This window comes from Bidens hawaiensis, unplaced genomic scaffold (genome assembly GCF_021521415.1).
Source record: "Bidens hawaiensis isolate Kalapana, Puna unplaced genomic scaffold, B.hawaiensis_p1.1 tig00016379_1, whole genome shotgun sequence".
NCBI lineage: Eukaryota > Viridiplantae > Streptophyta > Magnoliopsida > Asterales > Asteraceae > Bidens > Bidens hawaiensis.
In genome coordinates, this window is record NW_027492502.1 from 33,513 (window position 1) to 54,916 (window position 21,404).

Here is a 21,404-nt window from a genome sequence, read left to right on the forward strand (position 1 = left end):
GATAAAAATACAAAATGAGTTTAATAATATACAAGTCGGAGAAATATTGAATTTTAATAATACAAATTTTTACCTATTGGGCGGTGCTAAGTCTAATTTAAGAAATTTAGTAGAATAGGCTCAAATTTTAAATTATTTTTCTCAACCGATTTTGTTTCTAATGGATCAAACCCAGACTGGGTTACAGTAAAGACGTTCAAAAAATTCCTGATGCGGAAAGCTTTGATTATGAATGCTTGACATAATGGACGATTTGTTTGACCTTAGCTTGTGGATAATAAATTCAACTAAAAGTCAGAAATCTTATACTCGGGTTTTCTTAAATTTAGGGTTCAATAATCATTTCTTTCCATCAAAGATCTTGACTTTTATTCAATTTTTATTTTTAACAGCTAATTCTTTTCCACGTTGTATGCTCCGCAAGGGGCGATGAGTAAGAGGATGTTGTGGGATCGGTTGTCGGATTTGGTTGGAGGTGGTGACGGGTTTTGGGTGGTTTGTGGAGATTTTAACGTTGTCAGGGAGGCGTCTGAACGAAGGAATTCGGTGTTCAAAGGGGGGTGCTCTCGGTCGTTTAATGGGTTTATCCGGGAAGCTAATCTTAGGGAGTTTGAGATGCGTAATTTCCGGTTCACGTGTATTCGTGAAGGGGGGAAGAAATGTAGTAAGTTGGATCGGTTTTTAGTTAGTGTTGATTTTTTTAATAAATGGCCGGAAGCTTGTTTGAGGGCTTTGTCTACATGTATATCGGATCATAGGCCTATTATTTTGTCGTATAAAGAGGTTAACTTTGGCCCTCGGCCGTTTAGGGTGTTGAACTCTTGGACTTGTCGTGCCGGGTTCGAAGATGTGGTGAATATGGCGGTGGACTCTTTTGTTTTTGAAGGCTCGTCGGATTTGAGGTTGCTAGCTAAACTTAAATGGTTGCGGATTCACATTAAACGGTGGAGGGATGAGATGGTAGTTAAAGAGGAAGAGGAGAAAAAGGTGGTTCGGGAGGAAATGGCTATTTTAGAAGAATGTCTTGAAGAAAGGGATTTAGAGGAGGATGAAGTTTGGACTTTAGCAAGGTGTAAAGCGGTTTTAAAAGAACATGAAGGTTTGAAGCTTCAAGATTTGATTCAAAGATCTCGATTGAAGTGGGCAAGGGATGGAGATGATAATACTAAGTTCTTTCATTCTATGGTTAATTGTCGCAAAGCCTCGAATGGGATTCCAGGGTTGAATGTTAATGGGGTGTGGGTTACTAAGGCGTCGTTAATTAAAAAAGAAGTTTTTCGGTTTTTTAGGGAGCGTTTTCATGAAGATTTGGATAATAGACCGCATTTGAGATGTATTAATTGTTTAAGGCTGTCGGAAGAGGATAGTGGGTTTTTGGTTGAGCGGTTTAAAACTTCGGAGATTAAAGCCGCAGTTTTTGAATGTGGAAGTGACAAAGCGCCGGGACCGGATGGGTTCAATTTTTTCTTTATTAAAAAGTTTTGGGGAGTGTTTGAAGAAGACTTTTATGCAGTTTTTACAGATTTTTTTGAGGACGGTAAGATCAATATAGGTTGTAACTCTTCGTTTATCACGTTGATTCCTAAGAAGAAGGATCCTTTGTCATTAAACGACTACCGGCCTATTAGTTTGGTGGGAGTTATTGCTAAGGTTATTTCCAAGCTGTTGGCGAATAGGATGAAAGTGGTGTTGGACTCGGTTATTTCGGATCAACAGTCGGCGTTTATTCGTGGTAAGTCTATTATAGATGGGCCGCTTGTGATTAATGAAGTTGTTTCGTGGTGTAAGTTAAAGAAGAATAAATGTTTTTTCTTGAAAATAGACTTTGAGAAAGCGTATGATAACGTGAATTGGGATTTTGTGATTTCTATTCTTCATCAAATGAATTTCCCGGATAGATGGTGTCAGTGGGTTAGAGGACTTCTTTCTTCAGCTCGGTCCGCGGTGTTGGTCAATGGGAGTCCGACTTACGAGTTTAAATGTTCTAAAGGAATGAGACAAGGTGATCCTAGTTCTCCTTTTTTGTTTCTCGTTGTTATGGAGGCGCTTTCGTGTATGATTCGTGCGGTGTGCGATGAAGGTTTATTTTGTGGAATCAAACTTCCTAACAATGGGCCGGTTCTTTCTCATTTGTTTTATGCGGACGATGCGATGATTTTGGGGGAGTGGTCTATTGATAATATTAAGTGTGTTATTAGAGTGTTGAGGTGTTTTTATTTATGTTCCGGGTTGAAGATTAACGTGGCTAAATCGTCTTTGTTCGGTGTGGGTGTGGAGGATGATGAGATAGGGTGCATGGCGAACGTTATTGGGTGTAGGAAAGGTGAGTTTCCGTTTGAGTATTTAGGGCTCAAAGTTGGGGCGAATATGAATCGGATTGTTAGTTGGAATCCTGTGGTGGATATCATTCATAATAGGTTGGATTCTTGGAAGGTGAAAACTTTATCGATTGGAGGTAGGGTTACGCTTATTAAGTCGGTTCTTTCGAGTTTACCGGTGTATTATATGTCACTCTATGTTGTTCCTAAAGCGGTTATTAAGAAGATCGATTCGTTATATAAGAAGTTTCTTTGGGGAGGCTCGGTGGAGTCTAAGAAAATTCATTGGGTTGCGTGGGAGAGAGTTGCGGTGCCGATAAAGGAAGGGGGACTTGGTATTTGTAGTACTGGTGTTTCCAGTGTTGCTTTGATAAGTAAGTGGCTGTGGAGGTATAAGAGTGAAAATGGTCTTTGGAAGAGGGTTATTTGTGCTATTCATAGGTCGTCGGTTGGGTGGGGTGGGTTACCAATTGGTAGGTTGGGTAATGGGGTGTGGGCTAATATAGCTAAACAGGTGAATAAGCTTTCAGTCGGAAATGTTCCTTTTCGGAATTTTTTTAAGGGAGAAGTTCGTTCGGGGGGTGCGATTCAATTTTGGTTGGATCCTTGGATGACTTCAGTGCCCTTAAAGGATGTTTATTGTAATGCTTTTAAGGTTGAAAGGTTTAAAAATTGTTTGGTTTCGGATCGGGTTATTAAAGGGCCGAACGGTTTGGTGTTTGATTGGAGTTGGATAGATGGTGAGAGGAATTCGATAGTGTTGGATGAAATTGGCAGTATGGAAGCTTCTATTACACCGATGGTGTTTCCGGATGGAGAGGATTATTGGAGGTGGGTCGGTGGTGGGTCTAGTGGTTTTTCTGTCGGAACTGTTAAAAATCTTATTCGGGCCGAGAGTGGTTTCCGTGGCTCGGGGTCGTTTCGGTGGTGTAGATGGGTTCCGGTTAGATGTAATATTTTCGCTTGGAGAGCTGTTTTGGGTAAAATTCCGACTGTTGACGCGTTATCGTATAGGAAGATTTCGGTGGGCCGCTCGATTTGTGTTTTATGCGAGTTTGGAGACGAGTCAGTTGAGCATATTTTCACTTCTTGTTATGTGGCTTCGATTATTTGGCAAGCTATTGCGTCATGGTGTGGTATTAATAATTTTTTTGCCTTCTCCATGGATGATCTGATGGAGGTGCATAATTATGTTGGGCTTAAAGGATATGCTAAAACTGCTTTTCAAGGTATTGTTATCATCAGCTGTTGGCGAATATGGAAAGCTAGGAATGAATGTGTTTTTGATCGTAAAATTGTTAGGGTGGGTGATTTAATTAGTGAGATTAAATCCCTAAGTTTTTTCTGGTTTTCCAATAGGTTTGATAAGTATTCCCTGTCTTGGGATTCGTGGTGTCGGTTTACGTTTATGTAATTGGTGTTTGTGGGTGGTTTTGCCTTTTTTTTGGGCTGTGTTTATAGAAATTTTCTTGTCAAAAAAAAAAATTCTTTTCCACGTTACTCTATCGTGATGTCTCGAAGTAAGAGTAAAGCATTGAATTTTGATTGAAGGTCATACACCTTTGTCACTAGTAAATTAGTGAATTTTAAGAAATAATAGCCATTTGATTGAAGGTCATACACCCTTGTCACTAGTAAAGTTAAGATAACACTGCTTTACTCTGCTTCTATAAATTAGTGAATTTTGCAGGACTTGAATCGACCTTTTAAGTTAGAGTGAATGGAAAATTACCATCAAGATATGACCTTTTTAATCATGTACTATTTGATTGAACTTCATACACATTTATCACTAGTACTATATGCTTAATCATGTATATATCATTCAGGTATTAAAATCATTACATATTATCTTTTAATGGATTCAGTAACCTTTTTAACATTGGTTTAGAACTCAAGATATTATATTTCTCAAAATATAAAAAACCCAAAGAAAAACTTTTCATTTTTGTTCAACTCCAAAGCTACATACATGCTCCCATTAATATCCATAATATCATCACAAGGTTTTCCAAATCATGAGCCAAACTCCAAATTTAATATTTCTCCCCGGCCGTTATTTTATTAACAGGGCGTTATTTAAATAACGGCCATATAGCCGCTTATTTCCAAAACGGCATCCCACCTGACGAATGCGTCACTGGATCATCTTCTTCTGGTTGCGTCCTTTTTGAAGTCGCAACCTCAAGTGGAAAATTAAGAATCGCCTTACTCCCTCGCATCGCAAAAGCCGCTCTATCATAGGCTTCTGCAGTTTCTACCGCACTATCAAATGTGCCTAACCAAACCCTGGATCCACGACGCTTCGGATCTCTTATCTCTGCCGCATACTTCCCCCACGGCCGCTTCCTCACCCCTCTGTAACTCCACTCTTTCGAGTCTTTTCTCTTAACACGTTTTTCGGTTTCCAGATCGATTTTTTCGGTTTCCGAAAAATCAACCGTACCATATTGACTACTAGTGTAATTATTAGGTGAACCCGAACTTGAACTGCTTGTGCATGAGGATTCATTGATGCAAATATCATAAGAGTTGAAGTTAGAGTTACACGAAGTGAAATCGGTGAAGATTTGGTCGATAGTTGACGAATCGAATTCGTCAAGAAGGTGGTGCCGGATGAATTCAAGAGCTGCAACTTCATCAGGTGTCACCATGATTATTAATAATAATAATATTAAGGTTGGATATTGGTAACGTAGAAGATTTTAATAATGTATGGAGGATAAGTTTTTGGAATGAAGTAAAGATAGAGTGGAAATATTTATATTTATAGGGAAATAGTCCACAAGTCGTCACGGTTTGCTGGTAAGTGTGAAGGTTCCATTTGAATTATGATACACTTTATATTTTATTTAAATTGGTATAAATAATATTATATTAAACTAGATTTTCTATCCGGCTTGGCAAAACCCCATCATTGAAACTCGGGCGTTGGTAAAACTCGAGCATTATGACGATGAGTTGACACGAATTCAGTCAATACCAACTTAAGGTATTAGAATTAAAACAAAAGGATCGGTAAAACTCGGGCATTGCGGTGGTGAGTCGGTGATACTTAAGCGTTGTTGGTCTCGGGATTTGTGGTGATAAATCGACACAAATTTAATTTGTTTCAATTATGCTTGTTACGATACTGAAACTACGAAACAAAATAAAAATACAAAAAAAAAAACTTTGTCCAATATCAGACCGCCACTTGGATCAATAAAATGATAGCGTCACCAAACTTTCAAATTATATATAGTAGATAATCTATAAACGCAAAACCACGTATTATGATGAGGTCACTGAACCGTCACAAAGACTCGCGATGGTTCGTTTTGCAAATCTAAGCATCGATAAAAGAATATGAACATAAAGAAAAGAAAACATGATGAATTTAGTATTTCAAAAATTATTTTTTTAAAATAATATAACAACTACATATGGTAAACAAAGGAAAAGTGATTGATTTTACTATTTATATTTTATACCGACTACCACTTTCAATATATTGCATTTGTTTTATTATTAACATTAGGTTATTTACCCGTATTACACACGGGTGGAAAATATAAAAAAAATTGTCATATATATGTATATGCTATATATTTTAATGAATTGTAAATTTGTTATTTTTAATAACTTATAATGTTACGTTAATTATAAGGTATACATTGTTGTTTTTATTGGAAAAAAAAACATACAAAGGTAAACAGTGTAAAATGACAAATTAAAATATCTTTCTAACTTAAACTATAAAACCAAAAGGACATATTAATAAAAGTTTCATCATCTAATGAAGTCATGCGTTATATGCCCAAAAAAAATTTGCAACATTCAAAAAAACATATTAATAAAATTCATCATCGTTGTAATTAAAAAAAAAAATCATCTTTAACTCCTATAACTAAACATAATACCACAACATCCAGAAAACTGGTGTGAAAAATGAAATAATTATTGATGTTTTATATTGTTGAAATCATGTTGAATTATCTTTGAAACTAAATTATAAAAAATTAAATTTACTATAACAAAATTGATTTATTTATAAATGAAGGTTTCTCACGCATTTGACCCGAATTCACGGGTGAATGTCTCACCAAACCCAGATAGCTCTTAAACGGGTTATAACATCTCATTATATTAAAAAATAATCTCATCAAATATTTGATATGAAAATCCTATAAAATAGGGGTATACTAAAAATTAATATCATGTTTTATTTAGAAAAAGATATTATTTATAATTAAGAAACAATTTTAATAAAGAAAATAAACGGGTAATGAGTATCACCAAACCCAGATAGTTTTTAAACCGGATTATAACATATAATTTATTTGTGAAACCATTTCATCATCAAACCTCAAGTATATTAAGTATTAACTTTTTACAATAAATAAAATTAAAATCCAAATATACATATATAAATATTAAAAACGAATAATGTAAAACAACCCCTGTAATACGGGAGATAAAATATAGTTTGTATATATATATATATATATAATATTTTTTGTTTCTTCCAAAGGAGGATATAAAATAGTAAATGCCTGATGGGGATAAAAATTTGGTCTCCTTAGTTAGGAGGACCAGACTTCCATTACTTGCGCTTTGAATTTGGATCATCATTATTTCTCAGTTTATTGAAAGAAATGCAAATTTTGTCCTTTAAACATAGCCGATTTACGGATTATGTCCTTTAAAAAGTTTACTTTCAGGTGGCGTCCTTTATATAATATGTTTATTTGATTTTCGTCCTTTACACTAACGCGCATCTAAAAACTCCGTTAAAATAGATCATGTGTTAATCATGCGAGGGTAGATAGGTAATTTTCCCCTGTTTCTTTATCAAAAGATAATTAAAATAAAAAATATAATAAAATCTGATTAAATATCTTTTCTCTCTCGTCTTCTTTCTCATTGTATTTGCAGAACCACCACCAAACCCATCACTCCATCATGTCTTCTACACTCTGCAAGGCACCATCGTCGGTGGCCACCGCTGCTCGCCACCACCACCGCTCGCCACACCACACTTGCAGAAAAGGAAATTAGATTGCAACAATAGAAAAGGTTGTGAAAGAAGCTATCGATTCCGGCAGGTAACGGGCGCCACAGATGAATACGATAGATTTGGCGGCCTCTCTTTCTACAATAAACGCCTTTTTCTCTTAAAAAACCGATGACGATTATGGTGGTGGTTGCTAGTGACTGCTAGGGAGGTGAGGTTCTGACCCGAACCTTCTCTCGACCGCGGAAAAACGGGGATGAACGCGTAAGGAGATGTGTGGGACGAAGATATTCGATTTGTGCTCGATTAAGTGGTGGTTGATGGAATGGGTTTTGAATATGTTACTGTAAAGAGAGAGTCTACAGAGAGATGATGGGTTGAAGATGATGAGATGATAGGGTATTTTTATTTTAATTTATTATATTTATTATTATTAAAAATGTAGAAATTACCTTTTTACCCTCAAATGTCAAGATTTATCGGAGTTTTTGGATGGGTGTTAGTGTAAATGATGAAAATCAAATAAACATGCTATCTAAAGGACACCGCCTGAAAGTAAACTTTTTAAATGACTTGATCCGTAAATTGGCTATGTTTAAAGGACAAAATTTATATTTATGTCCAGTTTATTTTAAAAGTCATAAATATAACACTTTTCTTTATCAATCCTTATGATCTTCGTAACTAATAGAACCTAATGTTTGTTATAGTATAGCTGTTCCGTAGGATTTAGTTCGCTTCATCATGATACCATTATTGTGACGACACTCTTGTAGGCGTATAACTTTGTTTTATATATCTGTTATCCTTGAACACAAATTTTTTACTTATGCCACTATCTATTTCATTTAGTTTACCTTTTAAACTTACACTACTTTTATAGATTGTTACTAAATTTAAATACATTTTGTTATTCTAAATTAAACTGTTAAAAGCAATAAAAGAAATATATGAACGTAAAGAAGGGTCTAAATACAAAATGCTTAAAGACTTGGATCGAGACTCAGGTAACTCGTCAACTAGCTAGAAAACATTTTTCATTTTAAACGTATTTTCCATATATTCCTTTGTTGGTTGTTTAGATATTTGTTTGGACTTCAACTTACGCCACTATCTAATCTACTCATAAGTTACATATATATTGAAAATTACGGGAATTGAACTCACATCCGTTAGAAAAGACAAAGACTTATCCAGCTTCTTTATACCGCTAGACCAAAGACCCTTGGTATTTTAGATCCTAATTTTAGGAGTACTTTTTCTTTTTTTATTCGCTTCATGATACATTATTGCATATTCATTTCTATTTCATGTTATAGCTATATGATAATATCACAAAAGTTATGACATAGTGATATTATGACAATTGTTAGAAAGATCATTCATGCTACTTTAGAGCATATATGAGTAAGATGGGTTGCGGCGCCTGGCATAACGATGAGATGTAGTCGATCTGCACATTAAGAGGGCACTTCTCCATTCAACATTGCGCACTTGTCAAAGTTAAGCTATAAATATTTGTAGAAGCAAAAATAAGTGAGTAAGAGTAAAAGAGTTGGCTGATAGTTTAACCTGATTTCACATAGACGAGTATTTATAATCAATCTTGGTTTAGATTGCTCCATCATGCAACGCTCCTAAAAGTACATTTGGAGCAAACTGCATCACAAGTGGCTTCAAAAACGGCGATACGGTTCCAGAGCCGGATCTCGACTGCGATTATAAGTTTTCGAAGCCGTGACTTCATAAATGGTTCGTGAGGTTCCACAAAATAAAATTTCTTATACAATATTGAGCCTAATAGCTTGTTAAATTAATCGTACAATAAAATAACTATAAAAGTTTATTTATGATAACCACCTAAAAATATGAATTATAATAAGAACGTCTTATCCAAAAAAATCATCAAGATGACCTAAACTAATGACGCCATCCATCCACGCCAACAACTCAACTTGTGCAATAAAACAACGTGCGTAAAACACCACCACATTAAATAACTAAAACGAGCTTCAAAGAAACATCATTCTCGTATCCGACAAAACATGAAACAACTAATTAATTTACAACTTTCTTTATAATAATATTCCAAACAATTAATTTCTTCAGGTGCACGAACCTGACCCAATACTCCACACCTATTTATACCTTTTTATCCCTCAACCGAAAACCGTCTCATATTTTGTACAAAAACACACAAAAAATTAAAACATTTTTGTTACTCATTTCGTGCTAAACATGATACAAAGTAACGTGTTCGACTGCGAATACGCTCTTCTAGAGTCTATTCGGCGTCATCTGCTAGATGATTCGGTCGTAAGCTGCGGGAGCGATAACTTGTTTACTGAATTGCCCTTCGAACAGAATGATTCCGATGATATGTTAATCGCTCGGTTTCTTCACGAGGCGTTGGACTTCGAGTGTCAGCCTTCGCTGGAAATTGAGACTTCTGAAAACACCGTAAGCGTTAAAACCGAACCGGAGATATTCGCCAGAAATTTCGAGTTATCAAACCGCGGAAAATGAGAAGGTTACGCAAGAAAAGGGGAAGCATTATAGAGGGGTGCGACGGCGGCCATGGGGTAAGTTTGCGGCGGAGATTCGAGATCCTGCGAAGAACGGTGCGAGGGTGTGGTTGGGGACGTTTGAGACGGCGGAGGATGCGGCATTAGCGTATGATAGGGCGGCGTATAGGATGCGTGGTTCTCGGGCTCTATTAAATTTCCTCTTCGGGTTAATTCTGGTGAGCCGGAGCCGGTTCGGATTACAACGAAAAGGAGGGCAAGATCATCGGATGACCGATCACCAAAGAGGAGAATAAAGGTAGAAGTTGAGTCACCGAAAGAAACGTCTCAATGGTTATACTAAAGGTTCAAACCTTGTGAGCGTCGATGAAAAGAAAAAAAAGTTTAGCAGTAGAGTCCAGGGTGGAAATATCTCCACGTGTCGAACACTTTGCAGTAGTTGATAGATATGGAGTGTGAGTGTGGGTCCCATTTGTTTACAATTTAATATGTTGAGTCAATAAATAAATGACATATTTGTAGGTAAATCATAAAAAATTCTGAGATCCTATTTATACATGATGTCATCTAAATAGACTAAAACAACACAGATACATTGTGAAGAGGTATGTACCCGCCTCAACACCAATCAAGGCGGGTCAACCCACAAGATAAAGACATTATCAAGGCACAAAGCCAAAACCTAGGCGCATGGCACATACAAAACATGCTCAGGCATCATATGCTCGCGCATCACATATGCGCGCGGCGCATCAACGCGCGGCGCATATCACATGCTCTTGCACATCACATATGCTCGCGCGTCGCATAGGCGCGCGGCGCACAATCGCGCGGCGCATATCACACGCTCGTGCATATCACACCTGCGCATGAAATATCTGCGCGTGAGAATAAAAAGAAGACTTCGCGCATCCTCAGGATGGGCGCATATCACACGTGCGCATAATCAACCTCGTCCTTATTCAAGTCAGGATTAGGGCAACCTTGATTGTGCACGTCAGACAATCTTCTAGAAGGCATCTTTTTAAGGAGTAAGAATATGCTGATATTGACAGCTGCCAAATGAAAGGTCGACAACTCAGCATGACACATGGGCTACCACATAATTACAACCAACGAGAAAGCGCCAGGTGTCCCAGAGGACACATGGCGCAGTGCGGTTGGAGGAGGCCAACGAGGCTGAGCCCAACCAGTGAAAACCCTAGCACTATAAATACAGCATCAACTCCACTTTGATGGACATTCATTTCACACTCAATCATTGACAGTTGCAAGCAGTGATATCACATTCAATCAGATTGAATTATATTCACTCACAGTCAGTTACAGAAAAAACACCAGTCACACAAATCAAGAGTATTCAGCGATCAGCAATACTCTTGAGATTCACTTACATACAACATTATTATCTTCTCCAAAAGATACTGATTCTCACGCCGGAGGGTTACCCCAAAGAGGACCCCTCTGTCCCTTTCTGAGGGGTAAGTAACGGCGCTGTTCATTTTGTAGGTGGAAGAACTCGGATCCAAAAGAACCATCGGTGAAATAGTTTAATCACACCCGAGGAAAGTAGATCTGCTACCAGTGAGTAGATCCACGTTTCTTCATTGGCGCCATCCACTGTTACAAACGGCAATCAGATCTCATCCAGATCTAAAAAAAAATTCAATCACCATGGTTTCTGGAGTTCGTAACGTTGATCAAGCTCTGGAGGATATTGAACGTGAGGGTGTTAACGACGGACAGCAGGTTCTGAGGGTTCCGCGTGATTCTACGCGTACCACCAGCAACCGTCCCTTCGTCACAACCCCTCACGGCCAGACTGAAACTCCTCCAGACGATCGCACGTTACAAAATATGGCCGGCGCGAAGCTGAAGGGACCAATGGGTCCAGAAGATGAAGCAGACGATCCGAATGAATGGCTCATAAATGAGCAGCGGCGTCTGATGGAAAAGTACACTGAAATGATGAAACAGAAGAAGCTAGCCGACCAAACACAAAGGCAGGCGATGGAGAAGCAGCCCACAAAAAGGCCGCGCGCGCCGGAAGAAGGGCATTCTGTTCACACTGCACACACAGAGTTCAGTGATGAAGAGGTGCATAGCATGAGAAAGACAAGGGATACTCATGCAGGAGGCTCGCAGCTCCGCGCGCCTGTGAACATGGTGCCAGGAGCCAGAGCAGATCCGGATCTGCACATGCCATACAGCCCACCGGTCAGAGGGCAAGTGGACGTAACCACACCCTACAGACCAGCCATCCTGGTAAAACACTCAAAGTTTACTGCGCGCATCGCGCAGGCTCCCATCCAGCACAAGACCAAGATGCCAAGTGGTCTGGGGAAATATGATGGCACGACAGATCCAGATGACTTTTTGCAAGGTTTCTATAACACGGGAAACCTAGAGAGCTGGACGATGCCAACATGGTGTCATATGTTTGCCCGCTGCCTCACAGGCGCAGCGCGAGTATGGTTCGAGAGCTTGCCGACAGGGCAAATTGATGGCTTCGAGGAACTATTAGAAAAGTTCCAGGCCCACTTCGTACAGCAGCGCAGGCACACGCGCGATCCTGATGACATCATGCACTGCATCCGCAGGAATGATGAAACGATTGAAGATTACATCACTCGTTTCAATCAGGAGTCCCTGGCAATCGGGGGCATAACTGAGCAGCTACTGCGCGTGGCCTTTATACAAGGCGCGCGCAGTGATCAGTTACGACGAGCTCTCGTAAGCAAAGATGGTATGCCCACCACGTGGGCCAAGTTAATGGAGGCATCGCGAGTTTTCGCGAGAAATGAGAAACAGATTGCCCAAGATAGGGCAAGAGAAAGAGCGCATCAGGCTGAATCACCGCGCAGCAAAGAGAAGAGGGCCAAACAGAACTCTGTATGGTCCAGGTTGCAGCCAACAAGTTTTTCTTCCGCGGAAAAACAAGCGCAACCAAACTCACCCCAGCCCCAAAAGGATGCTCGTAAACACGGGGAGGGTGACAAGAGGGAGGGCGGCAGAGATCCTAGCAGACCTCTGCCAAGAATATGGACTCCCCTCACTAAAACACCTTCACAGGTGTTAAGTACTGAGAATGTCCAATTCAAGCCTCCCAAGCAACTACACTACAAGGGGCCGCAAAACAGTGGTAAATATTGTGAATTTCACAGGTCCCCGGGCCACAACACCGACGCATGCCATCATTTAAAGGATGCGATCGAGAAGGATGTAAAGTCTGGCAGGCTGGCTCACTTGGTAAAAAACCAAAGAATAGAAGATGAGCAACCGGAGGGAGCCTCTGCCAGCAAGAAGTACAAAAGAATCTGTGTGGCTGAGGGGGGACGACAAGGGCAGACGTCAAGAAAGAGAAGCGCGCAAATTCACGGAGATTGGCGCGAGCAGCAAGTCATCTTCCCAAGAATCAGGGGAGGCCCTTCAATAAGCAGTCCTCTCGTCATTACCACACACATTGCTCATTACGAAGTGTCAAAGGTCCTGGTGGACACTGGAAGCGAATCTGACATTATGTATGAGCAGTGTTTCAGAAAGTTAGACCCGGCAGACCAAGCTCGGCTCGAAATTGTGAACGCACCAATCTGTGGTGTCTCAAATGAAATCATACATCCCCTAGGCCAGATTCAGTTTGAACTAACTATGGGGGATGATGAGCACAAGCGAGCCGAAGTGGTCAACTTCTTGGTCTTGCCCACCACGTCATGCCACAATATGATCCTGGGTAGGGGAACAATTGCCCAATTTAATGCTGTACCATCGCCAGCGCACGGCGCATTGGGGATCCCTACACCAACAGGCGTAGCATTTGTTTACCGCGATCATTTGTGCGCAGTGACAACCACGCCGCGGGAAGGGAGAATGAAACTTCCAACGGCGGACAATGCGCCAGAGAAGTGGATTTTAAACCCAAAATTCCCCGACCAAACGGTCACAATTGGCGCTACCATTTCAGACGACACCAGATTGAGAGTGAAAAGGTTGCTCACAAAATACATGACGGTCTTCGCGTGGCAACACTCCGATATGACTGGGGTCCCGCGAGACTTGGTGCAACACTCTCTTAACACGTTCAAGTCGGTGGAGCCAATTGCTCAGAAGAAGAGAATCATGGGGGATGAAAAGGCGAAGGCCATGAATGAGCAAGTTGAGGACTTGTTGCGCGCAAACATTATCCGCCCGATCCGATACCAGACGTGGGTAGCCAATCCTGTGATGGTAAAGAAAAGCAACGGGTCATGGAGGATGTGTATTGACTTCAAGGACCTCAACAAAGCATGTCCGAAAGACTGTTACCCACTACCAAACATCGACGCAAAGGTGGACTCCGTGGCGCCATTCAAGCTCAAATGTTTCCTGGATGCCTACAAAGGCTATCACCAGATTCAAATGGCACCACAGGATGAAGACAAGACGGCCTTCAGAACCGACAAGGGTGTTTTTTGTTACACAAAAATGCCCTTTGGTTTAAAGAATGCGGGCGCCACCTATCAGAGACTTATGGATTCTGTTTTCAATGAACAAATCGGAAGGAATCTAGAAGTCTACGTTGATGATTTGGTGATAAAGAGCAGGGAGGAGAGACAAATGCTCAACGACATCGAGGAAACTCTTCAGCGCCTAACGGAAGTTAACATGAAGCTCAACCCGAGCAAATGTACTTTCGGCGCGGAAGAGGGGAAATTTCTTGGTGTAATGGTCACTAAGGATGGTTTCAAGGTGAATCCTGAGAAGGTGGAAGCCATCCTTGACATGCCTTCACCAGCCACCATGAAAGAGGTTCAGAAGCTGAATGGTAGATTGGTGTCAATCAACAGGTTCCTAGCGAACCACGCCAGCAAATCTACTCCATTCGTTAACACCTTGAGGAATTGTTTGAAGAAGAGCCAATTCAAGTGGACGCCTGAGGCTGAGCAAGCTTTCAATGAGATAAAAGAATGTCTCATAAAGCTGCCCGCGCTCACAGCTCCACTTCCTGGCGAAACCCTTACATTGTACTTGTCAGCTGGAGATCGCGCCATTGGCGCAGTATTATTGGTGGATCGCAAGGGGATCCAAACGCCAATATACTATGTAAGTCGAGTGCTCACAGACCCTGAGACGCGCTATTCCATCATGGAAAAGTTAGTTTTGTCGCTAACACACGCGTCGCGCAAGCTCCATAGATACTTCAATGGTCATCCTATTGAAGTACTGACTGGTTACAACATCCAGCAAGTCTTGCGACGTCCCGCGCTCTCCGGAAGGCTGACAAAGTGGGCGCTGGAATTAGGTGAACACACGATCACTTATAAGCCCCGTCCAGCAATAAAGGGTCAAGTTTTGGCGGATTTCATCACGGAAATCCCAGAGGGAAAGATTGAAGAAGCTCAGCGCGAGGTAGACCCTCCGCGAGCAAATGATGAAGAAGATGTTTGGAGGCTATTCACTGATGGAGCCTCCAACAGCGAAGGGTCTGGCGCAGGTCTCAAACTGGTAGACCCTGATAATCATGAATATACTTATGCTATCAGGTTGGACTTCAAGAGTACCAACAATGAGGCTGAGTATGAAGCCCTGCTGGCTGGTCTGCGCATCGCGCGCAAGTTTGGGGTTAAAAGACTAGAGGCGCATGTTGATTCTTACTTGGTAGCTGCTCAGGTCAACGGCCTATATGACGCCAAGGAGAACACAATGCCTCTGTATCTAGAGCAGGCAAAAAAGCTCGTTGAGCAGTTTGACTTCTTCAGAATCATACACATCTCGCGAAGCGAAAACAAGTCCGCAGACGCGTTGAGTAAAATGGCATCAACTAATTTTGATCACTTTGGCAAAGATGTCAGGGTGGAAATAATGAGCAGCCCGTCAGTGCAAACGCAATCGGTCCTGGTAATTCATACAACTCCTTCATCCTGGATAACTCCAATAATGGAATTCCTGAAAGAGGGGAAGTTACCGGATGATCGCGCACAGGCGAGAAAGATAAGACACAAGGCGCAGAACTATGAACTGCTTGATGGTACAGTGTACCGGCGCTCTTATCTTGGACCGCTCATGAAATGCCTGGATGCGGAAGAAGCAAGCTATGTGATTAGGGAGATTCATGAGGGAATCTGTGGAATTCACGCTGGTCCGCGCATGGTGGTTGCCAAGGCGATGAGCTCAGGCTACTATTGGCCAGGCATGTACTTGGATGCGCTAAAAGAAATCCAAAAATGCAAGGCATGTCAGAGCTACGCGCCAAACACCATGCGTCCAAAAAACAACTTGATTCCAGTCACCTCAGCATGGCCTTTTCACAAATGGGCCATTGATATTGTGGGGCCCCTGCCGCAAGCGCAAGGGCGAGTGAAATTTTTGGTAGTGGCGATAGACTATTTCACAAAATGGGTTGAAGCTAAGCCACTAGCAAAAATCACAGCTGAGGCGATGAAGCAATTTATCTGGAGCCACATCATTTGCCGTTTTGGCCTTCCTATGGAAATTGTGAGCGACAATGGCAAACAATTCACTGACAGGAAGATGTCAAGCTGGCTCAAAGAATTGCACATCAACCAAATCTTCACGTCCGTTTACCATCCTCAAGGGAATGGCCAAGTGGAGCGCGCGAATCAAAGTTTACTAAATGGGCTGAAGAAAAGATTGGAGGGAGAATCCCATTCTTGGGTCGAAGAGTTACCTAATGTCTTGTGGGCGCACAGGACATTAAGCAAAACTAGCAATGGCGAATCCCCGTTCAGCCTAACCTATGGGACAGAGGCTATGATCCCAGCGGAAATTGGATGCCCATCCCATAGGGTACTCATGATGAGCAAAACTGATAACGACCGCGAAAGAAGATTAGATCTTAACTTGCTTGAAGGGCGCAGAGAAGCGGCTATCATTAATGAAGCCAGATACAAGAAAAAGCTGGAAAAATATTATAATCAGCGCGTTAAAGAGTGCCACTTCAAGAAAAATGATTTTGTCCTTCGAAACAATGAAGCTAGTCGCGCAATACCCCCAGGAAAAATGTCCCCCAATTGGGAGGGACCTTATCAAATTTCAGAAGACCTGGGGAAAGCCGCGTATGCTTTAAAAGATTTGAACGGAAAAAAGATACCGCGCGCGTGGAACGCGGCACAGCTTAGAAAATGCTTCATGTAAAAAGTTCAAATTTGTAATCAAGGCTTTTAAGCCATCATTAATGATGATTCGCGCTATCTTTCAATATTTGTCGCGCTATCTTTCAATATTGGTTCTATTACCTTTGCATACATGTTTCACACTTCCTTTATTAAATTGGAACAATATGACAACATTATATTGACTTCAAGACAAAATAAAGCGAAGTAAAACATACATGCGCGAGCCTTAGCTCAAACGCGTTAACGAGTCTTAACTCTAACACGTCAGGGCCTTAGCCCAAAATTACGAGCCTTAGCTCAAGCACGTTAATGAGTCTTAACTCTAAAATCGTCAGGGCCTTAGCCCAAAACAAAGAGCCTTAGCTCAAAACACTCACATACATCCATCTTACACCCCGCGCAGCCTGATCATAAAAATCCTTAAACAAAACTAAGGCAAAGTACATGCCATATCATGTTAAGGTCTCAGGTCGAGGCCGCGCGCGGAACCATAGTGGATATCTGAGTAACACAAGTTGACATGTAATGGCTAAACTCATACTTCCATACCGCGTGAACCCAGCGCGTGAAAAAGAAATAACGAAAAATTAGCGCGCATGTCAGCATGAGCAAGATACTGCGAGAGCCACAAACAAAATAGAACTGAGGTTAAAAGTGAATAATTTCCTTACAACCTTGTTCTTATTTTAACGTTCAAGCATATCTTATATCTATACAACCAAACATGAAGAGATGAATGGAAATGCGCAAGATACGAAAAGGAGATAACAAGTTTCATTTCATTGGATCGAAATCTACAAGTATGATGAGTTACAAACTACAAGTATAAAAGATAAATATACAAAATTTGATGAAGGGCTTCTCAAGTCTCCACGTCGACGTCAGCCGCTTCATCATCCTCATCATCTCGCGCAGCATCTGGCGCGGTCTGCTCTTCATCTCCGAACTGACCATAGTCAAGTTCTTCCTCCTCATTGGAGTCTTCGATCACAACGGTGTCACGAGCAGATTCTTTCGCCGCGCCAGAGCCGCTGGCAGGGGCAACATCCCCCGCGCCACCATCATCGCCACCAGCCCTCTCGCAATCATCAAGCAACTTCTTTAGTGCGCCGAGGTCGGGCTGGTCAGCAAGCGCAGTTATCTGTAAATCATTAGAAAAGTAATGAGTACAAACACTTAGAAAGGTTAGTAAAGTAAAACTCATTAAGATCAAGGTACCTGCATAAGGATGGGGATGGGAGTATTCATATACTTTTCCCCCACCGCGGCCATGTCCGCGCAGGCCGCATCGAACTTGTAAGGGTACTCGGATGGGTTCTTCCTCAGCATGCCATACTCATACCCATCCGTAAACCCTTCAGCTCGGCCCACCAAACGCGCGGCGGCATTACAGTCCATCACAAGGGCTTGAAACTCGGCGGAATATTTCATCGCCAAAGCGCAGCGAGCCATGCCCTGTGACACCAGCCATTGGCGATCCTGCGCGAGGCCAGCAACAGACGTCTCGAGGGCAGGAACCTGAGAGTTTAATAACTCAACAGTCTCCTTAGCCTTTTTTAGTTCCTCCTTGTCAGACGCTGCTGCCGCCAAAATTTTTTCTTTCTCCGCCTGCGCAGCACCAAGTGCTTCCTGGCTGGACGCCGCCGTGGCCAAGGCCTCATCTCTGTCGGCCTGCGCGGCCGCCAAATCCCTTTTCAGGCGCGCAACCTCGCTCTCCAATGATGATTTCTCAGTAATACTCTTGATGATAGCTTGGTCACGCGCCTCGGCCTGCTGTTCCAAGACACGCACTCTGCGCGCGTACTTGGCAACTTCGGCCTCCGCCAATTGCTGCTTCTCCCGCGCAGCCTGGAGCTCATGCCCGCGCTTGATGTATGCGGTGTTGGCACTTGCTCGATTTTCACTGAGCTCCGCCTGGAGTTTCTCAGCTCGCGCACGAGCATCAGACAGGTTCCAGGCGGCCACCTTAGCCTCTCGCTGGGCTTCCACAAGAGCGTCGCGTACTTTAATATAATCACGACGCAGCTCTTGGGAAGCAGCGAAAAAAGCCGACCCAGCGAAAACATGTTCGTTCAGCAAGTCCGCGCGAGTGCGCTCCTCTTGATACCTCCTTTCAGTAGGAGGCACGGCATGAGCCCAGAAGTCCTCGCATACGCCCATGGATTGAAAGGAACTTTCTTCATTAATATTCCATCTCGGGCGGTAAACGTGGTCACCTTCCTGCAAAAATGTAAGAAAAATCCTAAGTCATAAAACATACTTATGGGGAGATACGCGCAGCGGACCAACAAATCAATACATACCTGCGGGGATGAAGCAGGAATGTCTGCGCCAGCCCCACCAGAGGTCTGCGCTGCAAATACTTGCGGCATCGCAGGGCTGGCGCGATCTCCTAAGGAGTCTTCACCTTGAACCCCCTCGTCCTCCTCGTCTTCTTCAACAGGCCTCTTCTGCTGCGACCTGGAAGGCTCCAAACCAGCCTCGCGGGGAGGGCTACGTGCAGGAGGAGGCGAAGGAGGTCTAGACGCCGCCAGTTCGGCGCGCAACACCGTCTCCTGCTCCTTGGTAATCCCAATAAGGGGAGACTCAGCACTAGCAGGAGCAGGACCAGAACCAGCGGCGCCGGCAGCTGCGCCAGGAGTATCATCAGCAACTGTTGTACCAGCTACAACTCCTATGAACAAATAAACAAGGAATGGTTTATGACTAACTCCAAAAGGAAAAATTCAGAAGACAAATGTGCAACACTTACCTTGGCGCAACTCTGTTCGCGCGTCGAACATCGCCATAAAATTCATTCTACCCTTTTCAGAGGGTAGAACAGGGGACTTCGATGGAGTCCCCGGCGCAGCCGTAGCACCTTGTGGCGCCTGCGGCTGATCTGTTACCGACGCCGGCTCTGCAAACATTCAAATAACCAACGGTTTAATAATAACTCAATCAGATGAAGATAGGCAAAGTATACCTGTTGCAGGCGCGGCGCGGCTTATCTCTTCAGCTGCGCGAACGGAGGAGGCGACGGCACCATACCTCAAGTGGACAGGAGGTCTGCCCACTCTCACAGGCAGAGAACTTAAAGAAACCTTTGTGGTTTCCTTAGGTCTTTTCGTTTGAGCATGGGGATGAGCGACAGGGGTGTCCTCTTTCTTCTGTTTCTTACTGGCCCCTGCGCCAGATTTCCCCTTAGCTTTGCGCTTTAGTAGAGGCGCCTCCTCTTCCTCCTCCTCCTCCTCTTCCGCGAGCTCTAGCTCGTAGTTTTCAAGCGCATCTACAAAAACAAGCGACAGAACTGTTAATAAGCTTGGGTCTTCTAAAGGAATGAGCAAGAGTGCGAAGGCTTACCAGGCGCGTCACCGTCAAAGTCAAAATCCAGATCAACTGGGATGAACATGTCATCGAAGCGATCCGGGAAACCAACCTCCCCAATGCCAAGTTCGACGGAGCCGCCCTCCACATGTTCATCATAAGCGGCAAGGATGTAATCCTTGGTGACTGCGCAAAGACGAGTTAAATGATATCAGCAAAAGAAGGATGTTAGCGCAATAAAAAAAATAAAAATAAAATAAAAAAAAAAAAAAAAAAAAAAAAACTTACACAACCCGTCGACTTGGATAACGGGCTCAAGCGCGCTGTCGGCCCAGAGCCTGCTCATGCCGACCCCAACCAGCGCCTCCTCGCAAATTTTCTTCGCGGGGGATGGTTCGGCGGTCAGTTTCTTAACCCATGCGCCAGTTGGGTTCTTGAGGACATCCTCATCCGCAGGCGCAGAAGTGATAGAGCGCATGGTCATACGGATGGGGATTACACCGGCCTTAATGTAAAAGAACCTCTCTGACCAGTCATGAAGGCTCTTGAATGAAACAGTGGAGCACTTCACCTTCTGACTGCGAGGAATAAAAGATATCCAATTGTCTTGGATCTTGGCCTTATAAAAATATTGAAAGCGCCGAGGAGTGGGTTCCTCGCGCTGGGATTTGCACATGAACTCAAAGTGAGTCACGCGCACGAGTCCAAACGGATGGACTTGGGATATGTGAATCCCATAGAACTTCAACAGTGCACCCACAAACCTTGTCATCGGGAGACGAAGGTTGCAGTGGCTGAAAAAGTGGCTATATAGGGATATATAGCCGGCAGGCGGGTTCGCCGCCGTTTGCCCGGACCTAGGCAACATGCAGCCAAACAGGGTGGGAAAACCCTGAGAGGTGATGAGGTTGTCGAGATCCGCCTGCTTCAATTTGCAGGGGATTTCATTCCACCTTTTGGTGGCCTTGGTCCTCCCTACCTCCTCCGATGTGGTTTCAACAACCTTCTTCCCCTTCCCCTTTTGCTTCAATGTCGACATCACCACAGATTTCACACGGCGTCTTCGAGAGGCAACGGAGGTGATTGAAGGGCTAGACGAGTATGAACTATCAGACATACAACTGTAATAGCTGATAATCGAGGATTC

General features: G+C 42.8%; 1 protein-coding gene and 2 pseudogenes across 1 annotated transcript; 2 read left to right on the forward strand and 1 right to left on the reverse strand.

The window, feature by feature from the left end:
* The first annotated feature begins 429 nt into the window (after positions 1–429).
* LOC143551383 (uncharacterized) lies at positions 430–3,732 on the forward strand. Its single transcript, XM_077041833.1, has one exon. It carries the CDS (start codon positions 430–432, stop codon positions 3,730–3,732), a length of 3,303 nt encoding a protein of 1,100 aa, XP_076897948.1.
* A 688-nt stretch (positions 3,733–4,420) lies between these two features.
* LOC143551384 (ethylene-responsive transcription factor ERF104 pseudogene) lies at positions 4,421–4,972 on the reverse strand (annotated as a pseudogene).
* Positions 4,973–9,545: 4,573 nt separating this feature from the next.
* LOC143551385 (ethylene-responsive transcription factor 1A pseudogene) lies at positions 9,546–10,182 on the forward strand (annotated as a pseudogene).
* The last annotated feature ends 11,222 nt before the right edge of the window (positions 10,183–21,404 follow it).

What these genes read in the sequence shown, in the direction of transcription:
- LOC143551383 (XM_077041833.1), top strand. Translation starts at nt 430, where the DNA reads ATGAGTAAGAGGATGTTGTGGGATCGGTTGTCGGATTTGGTTGGAGGT.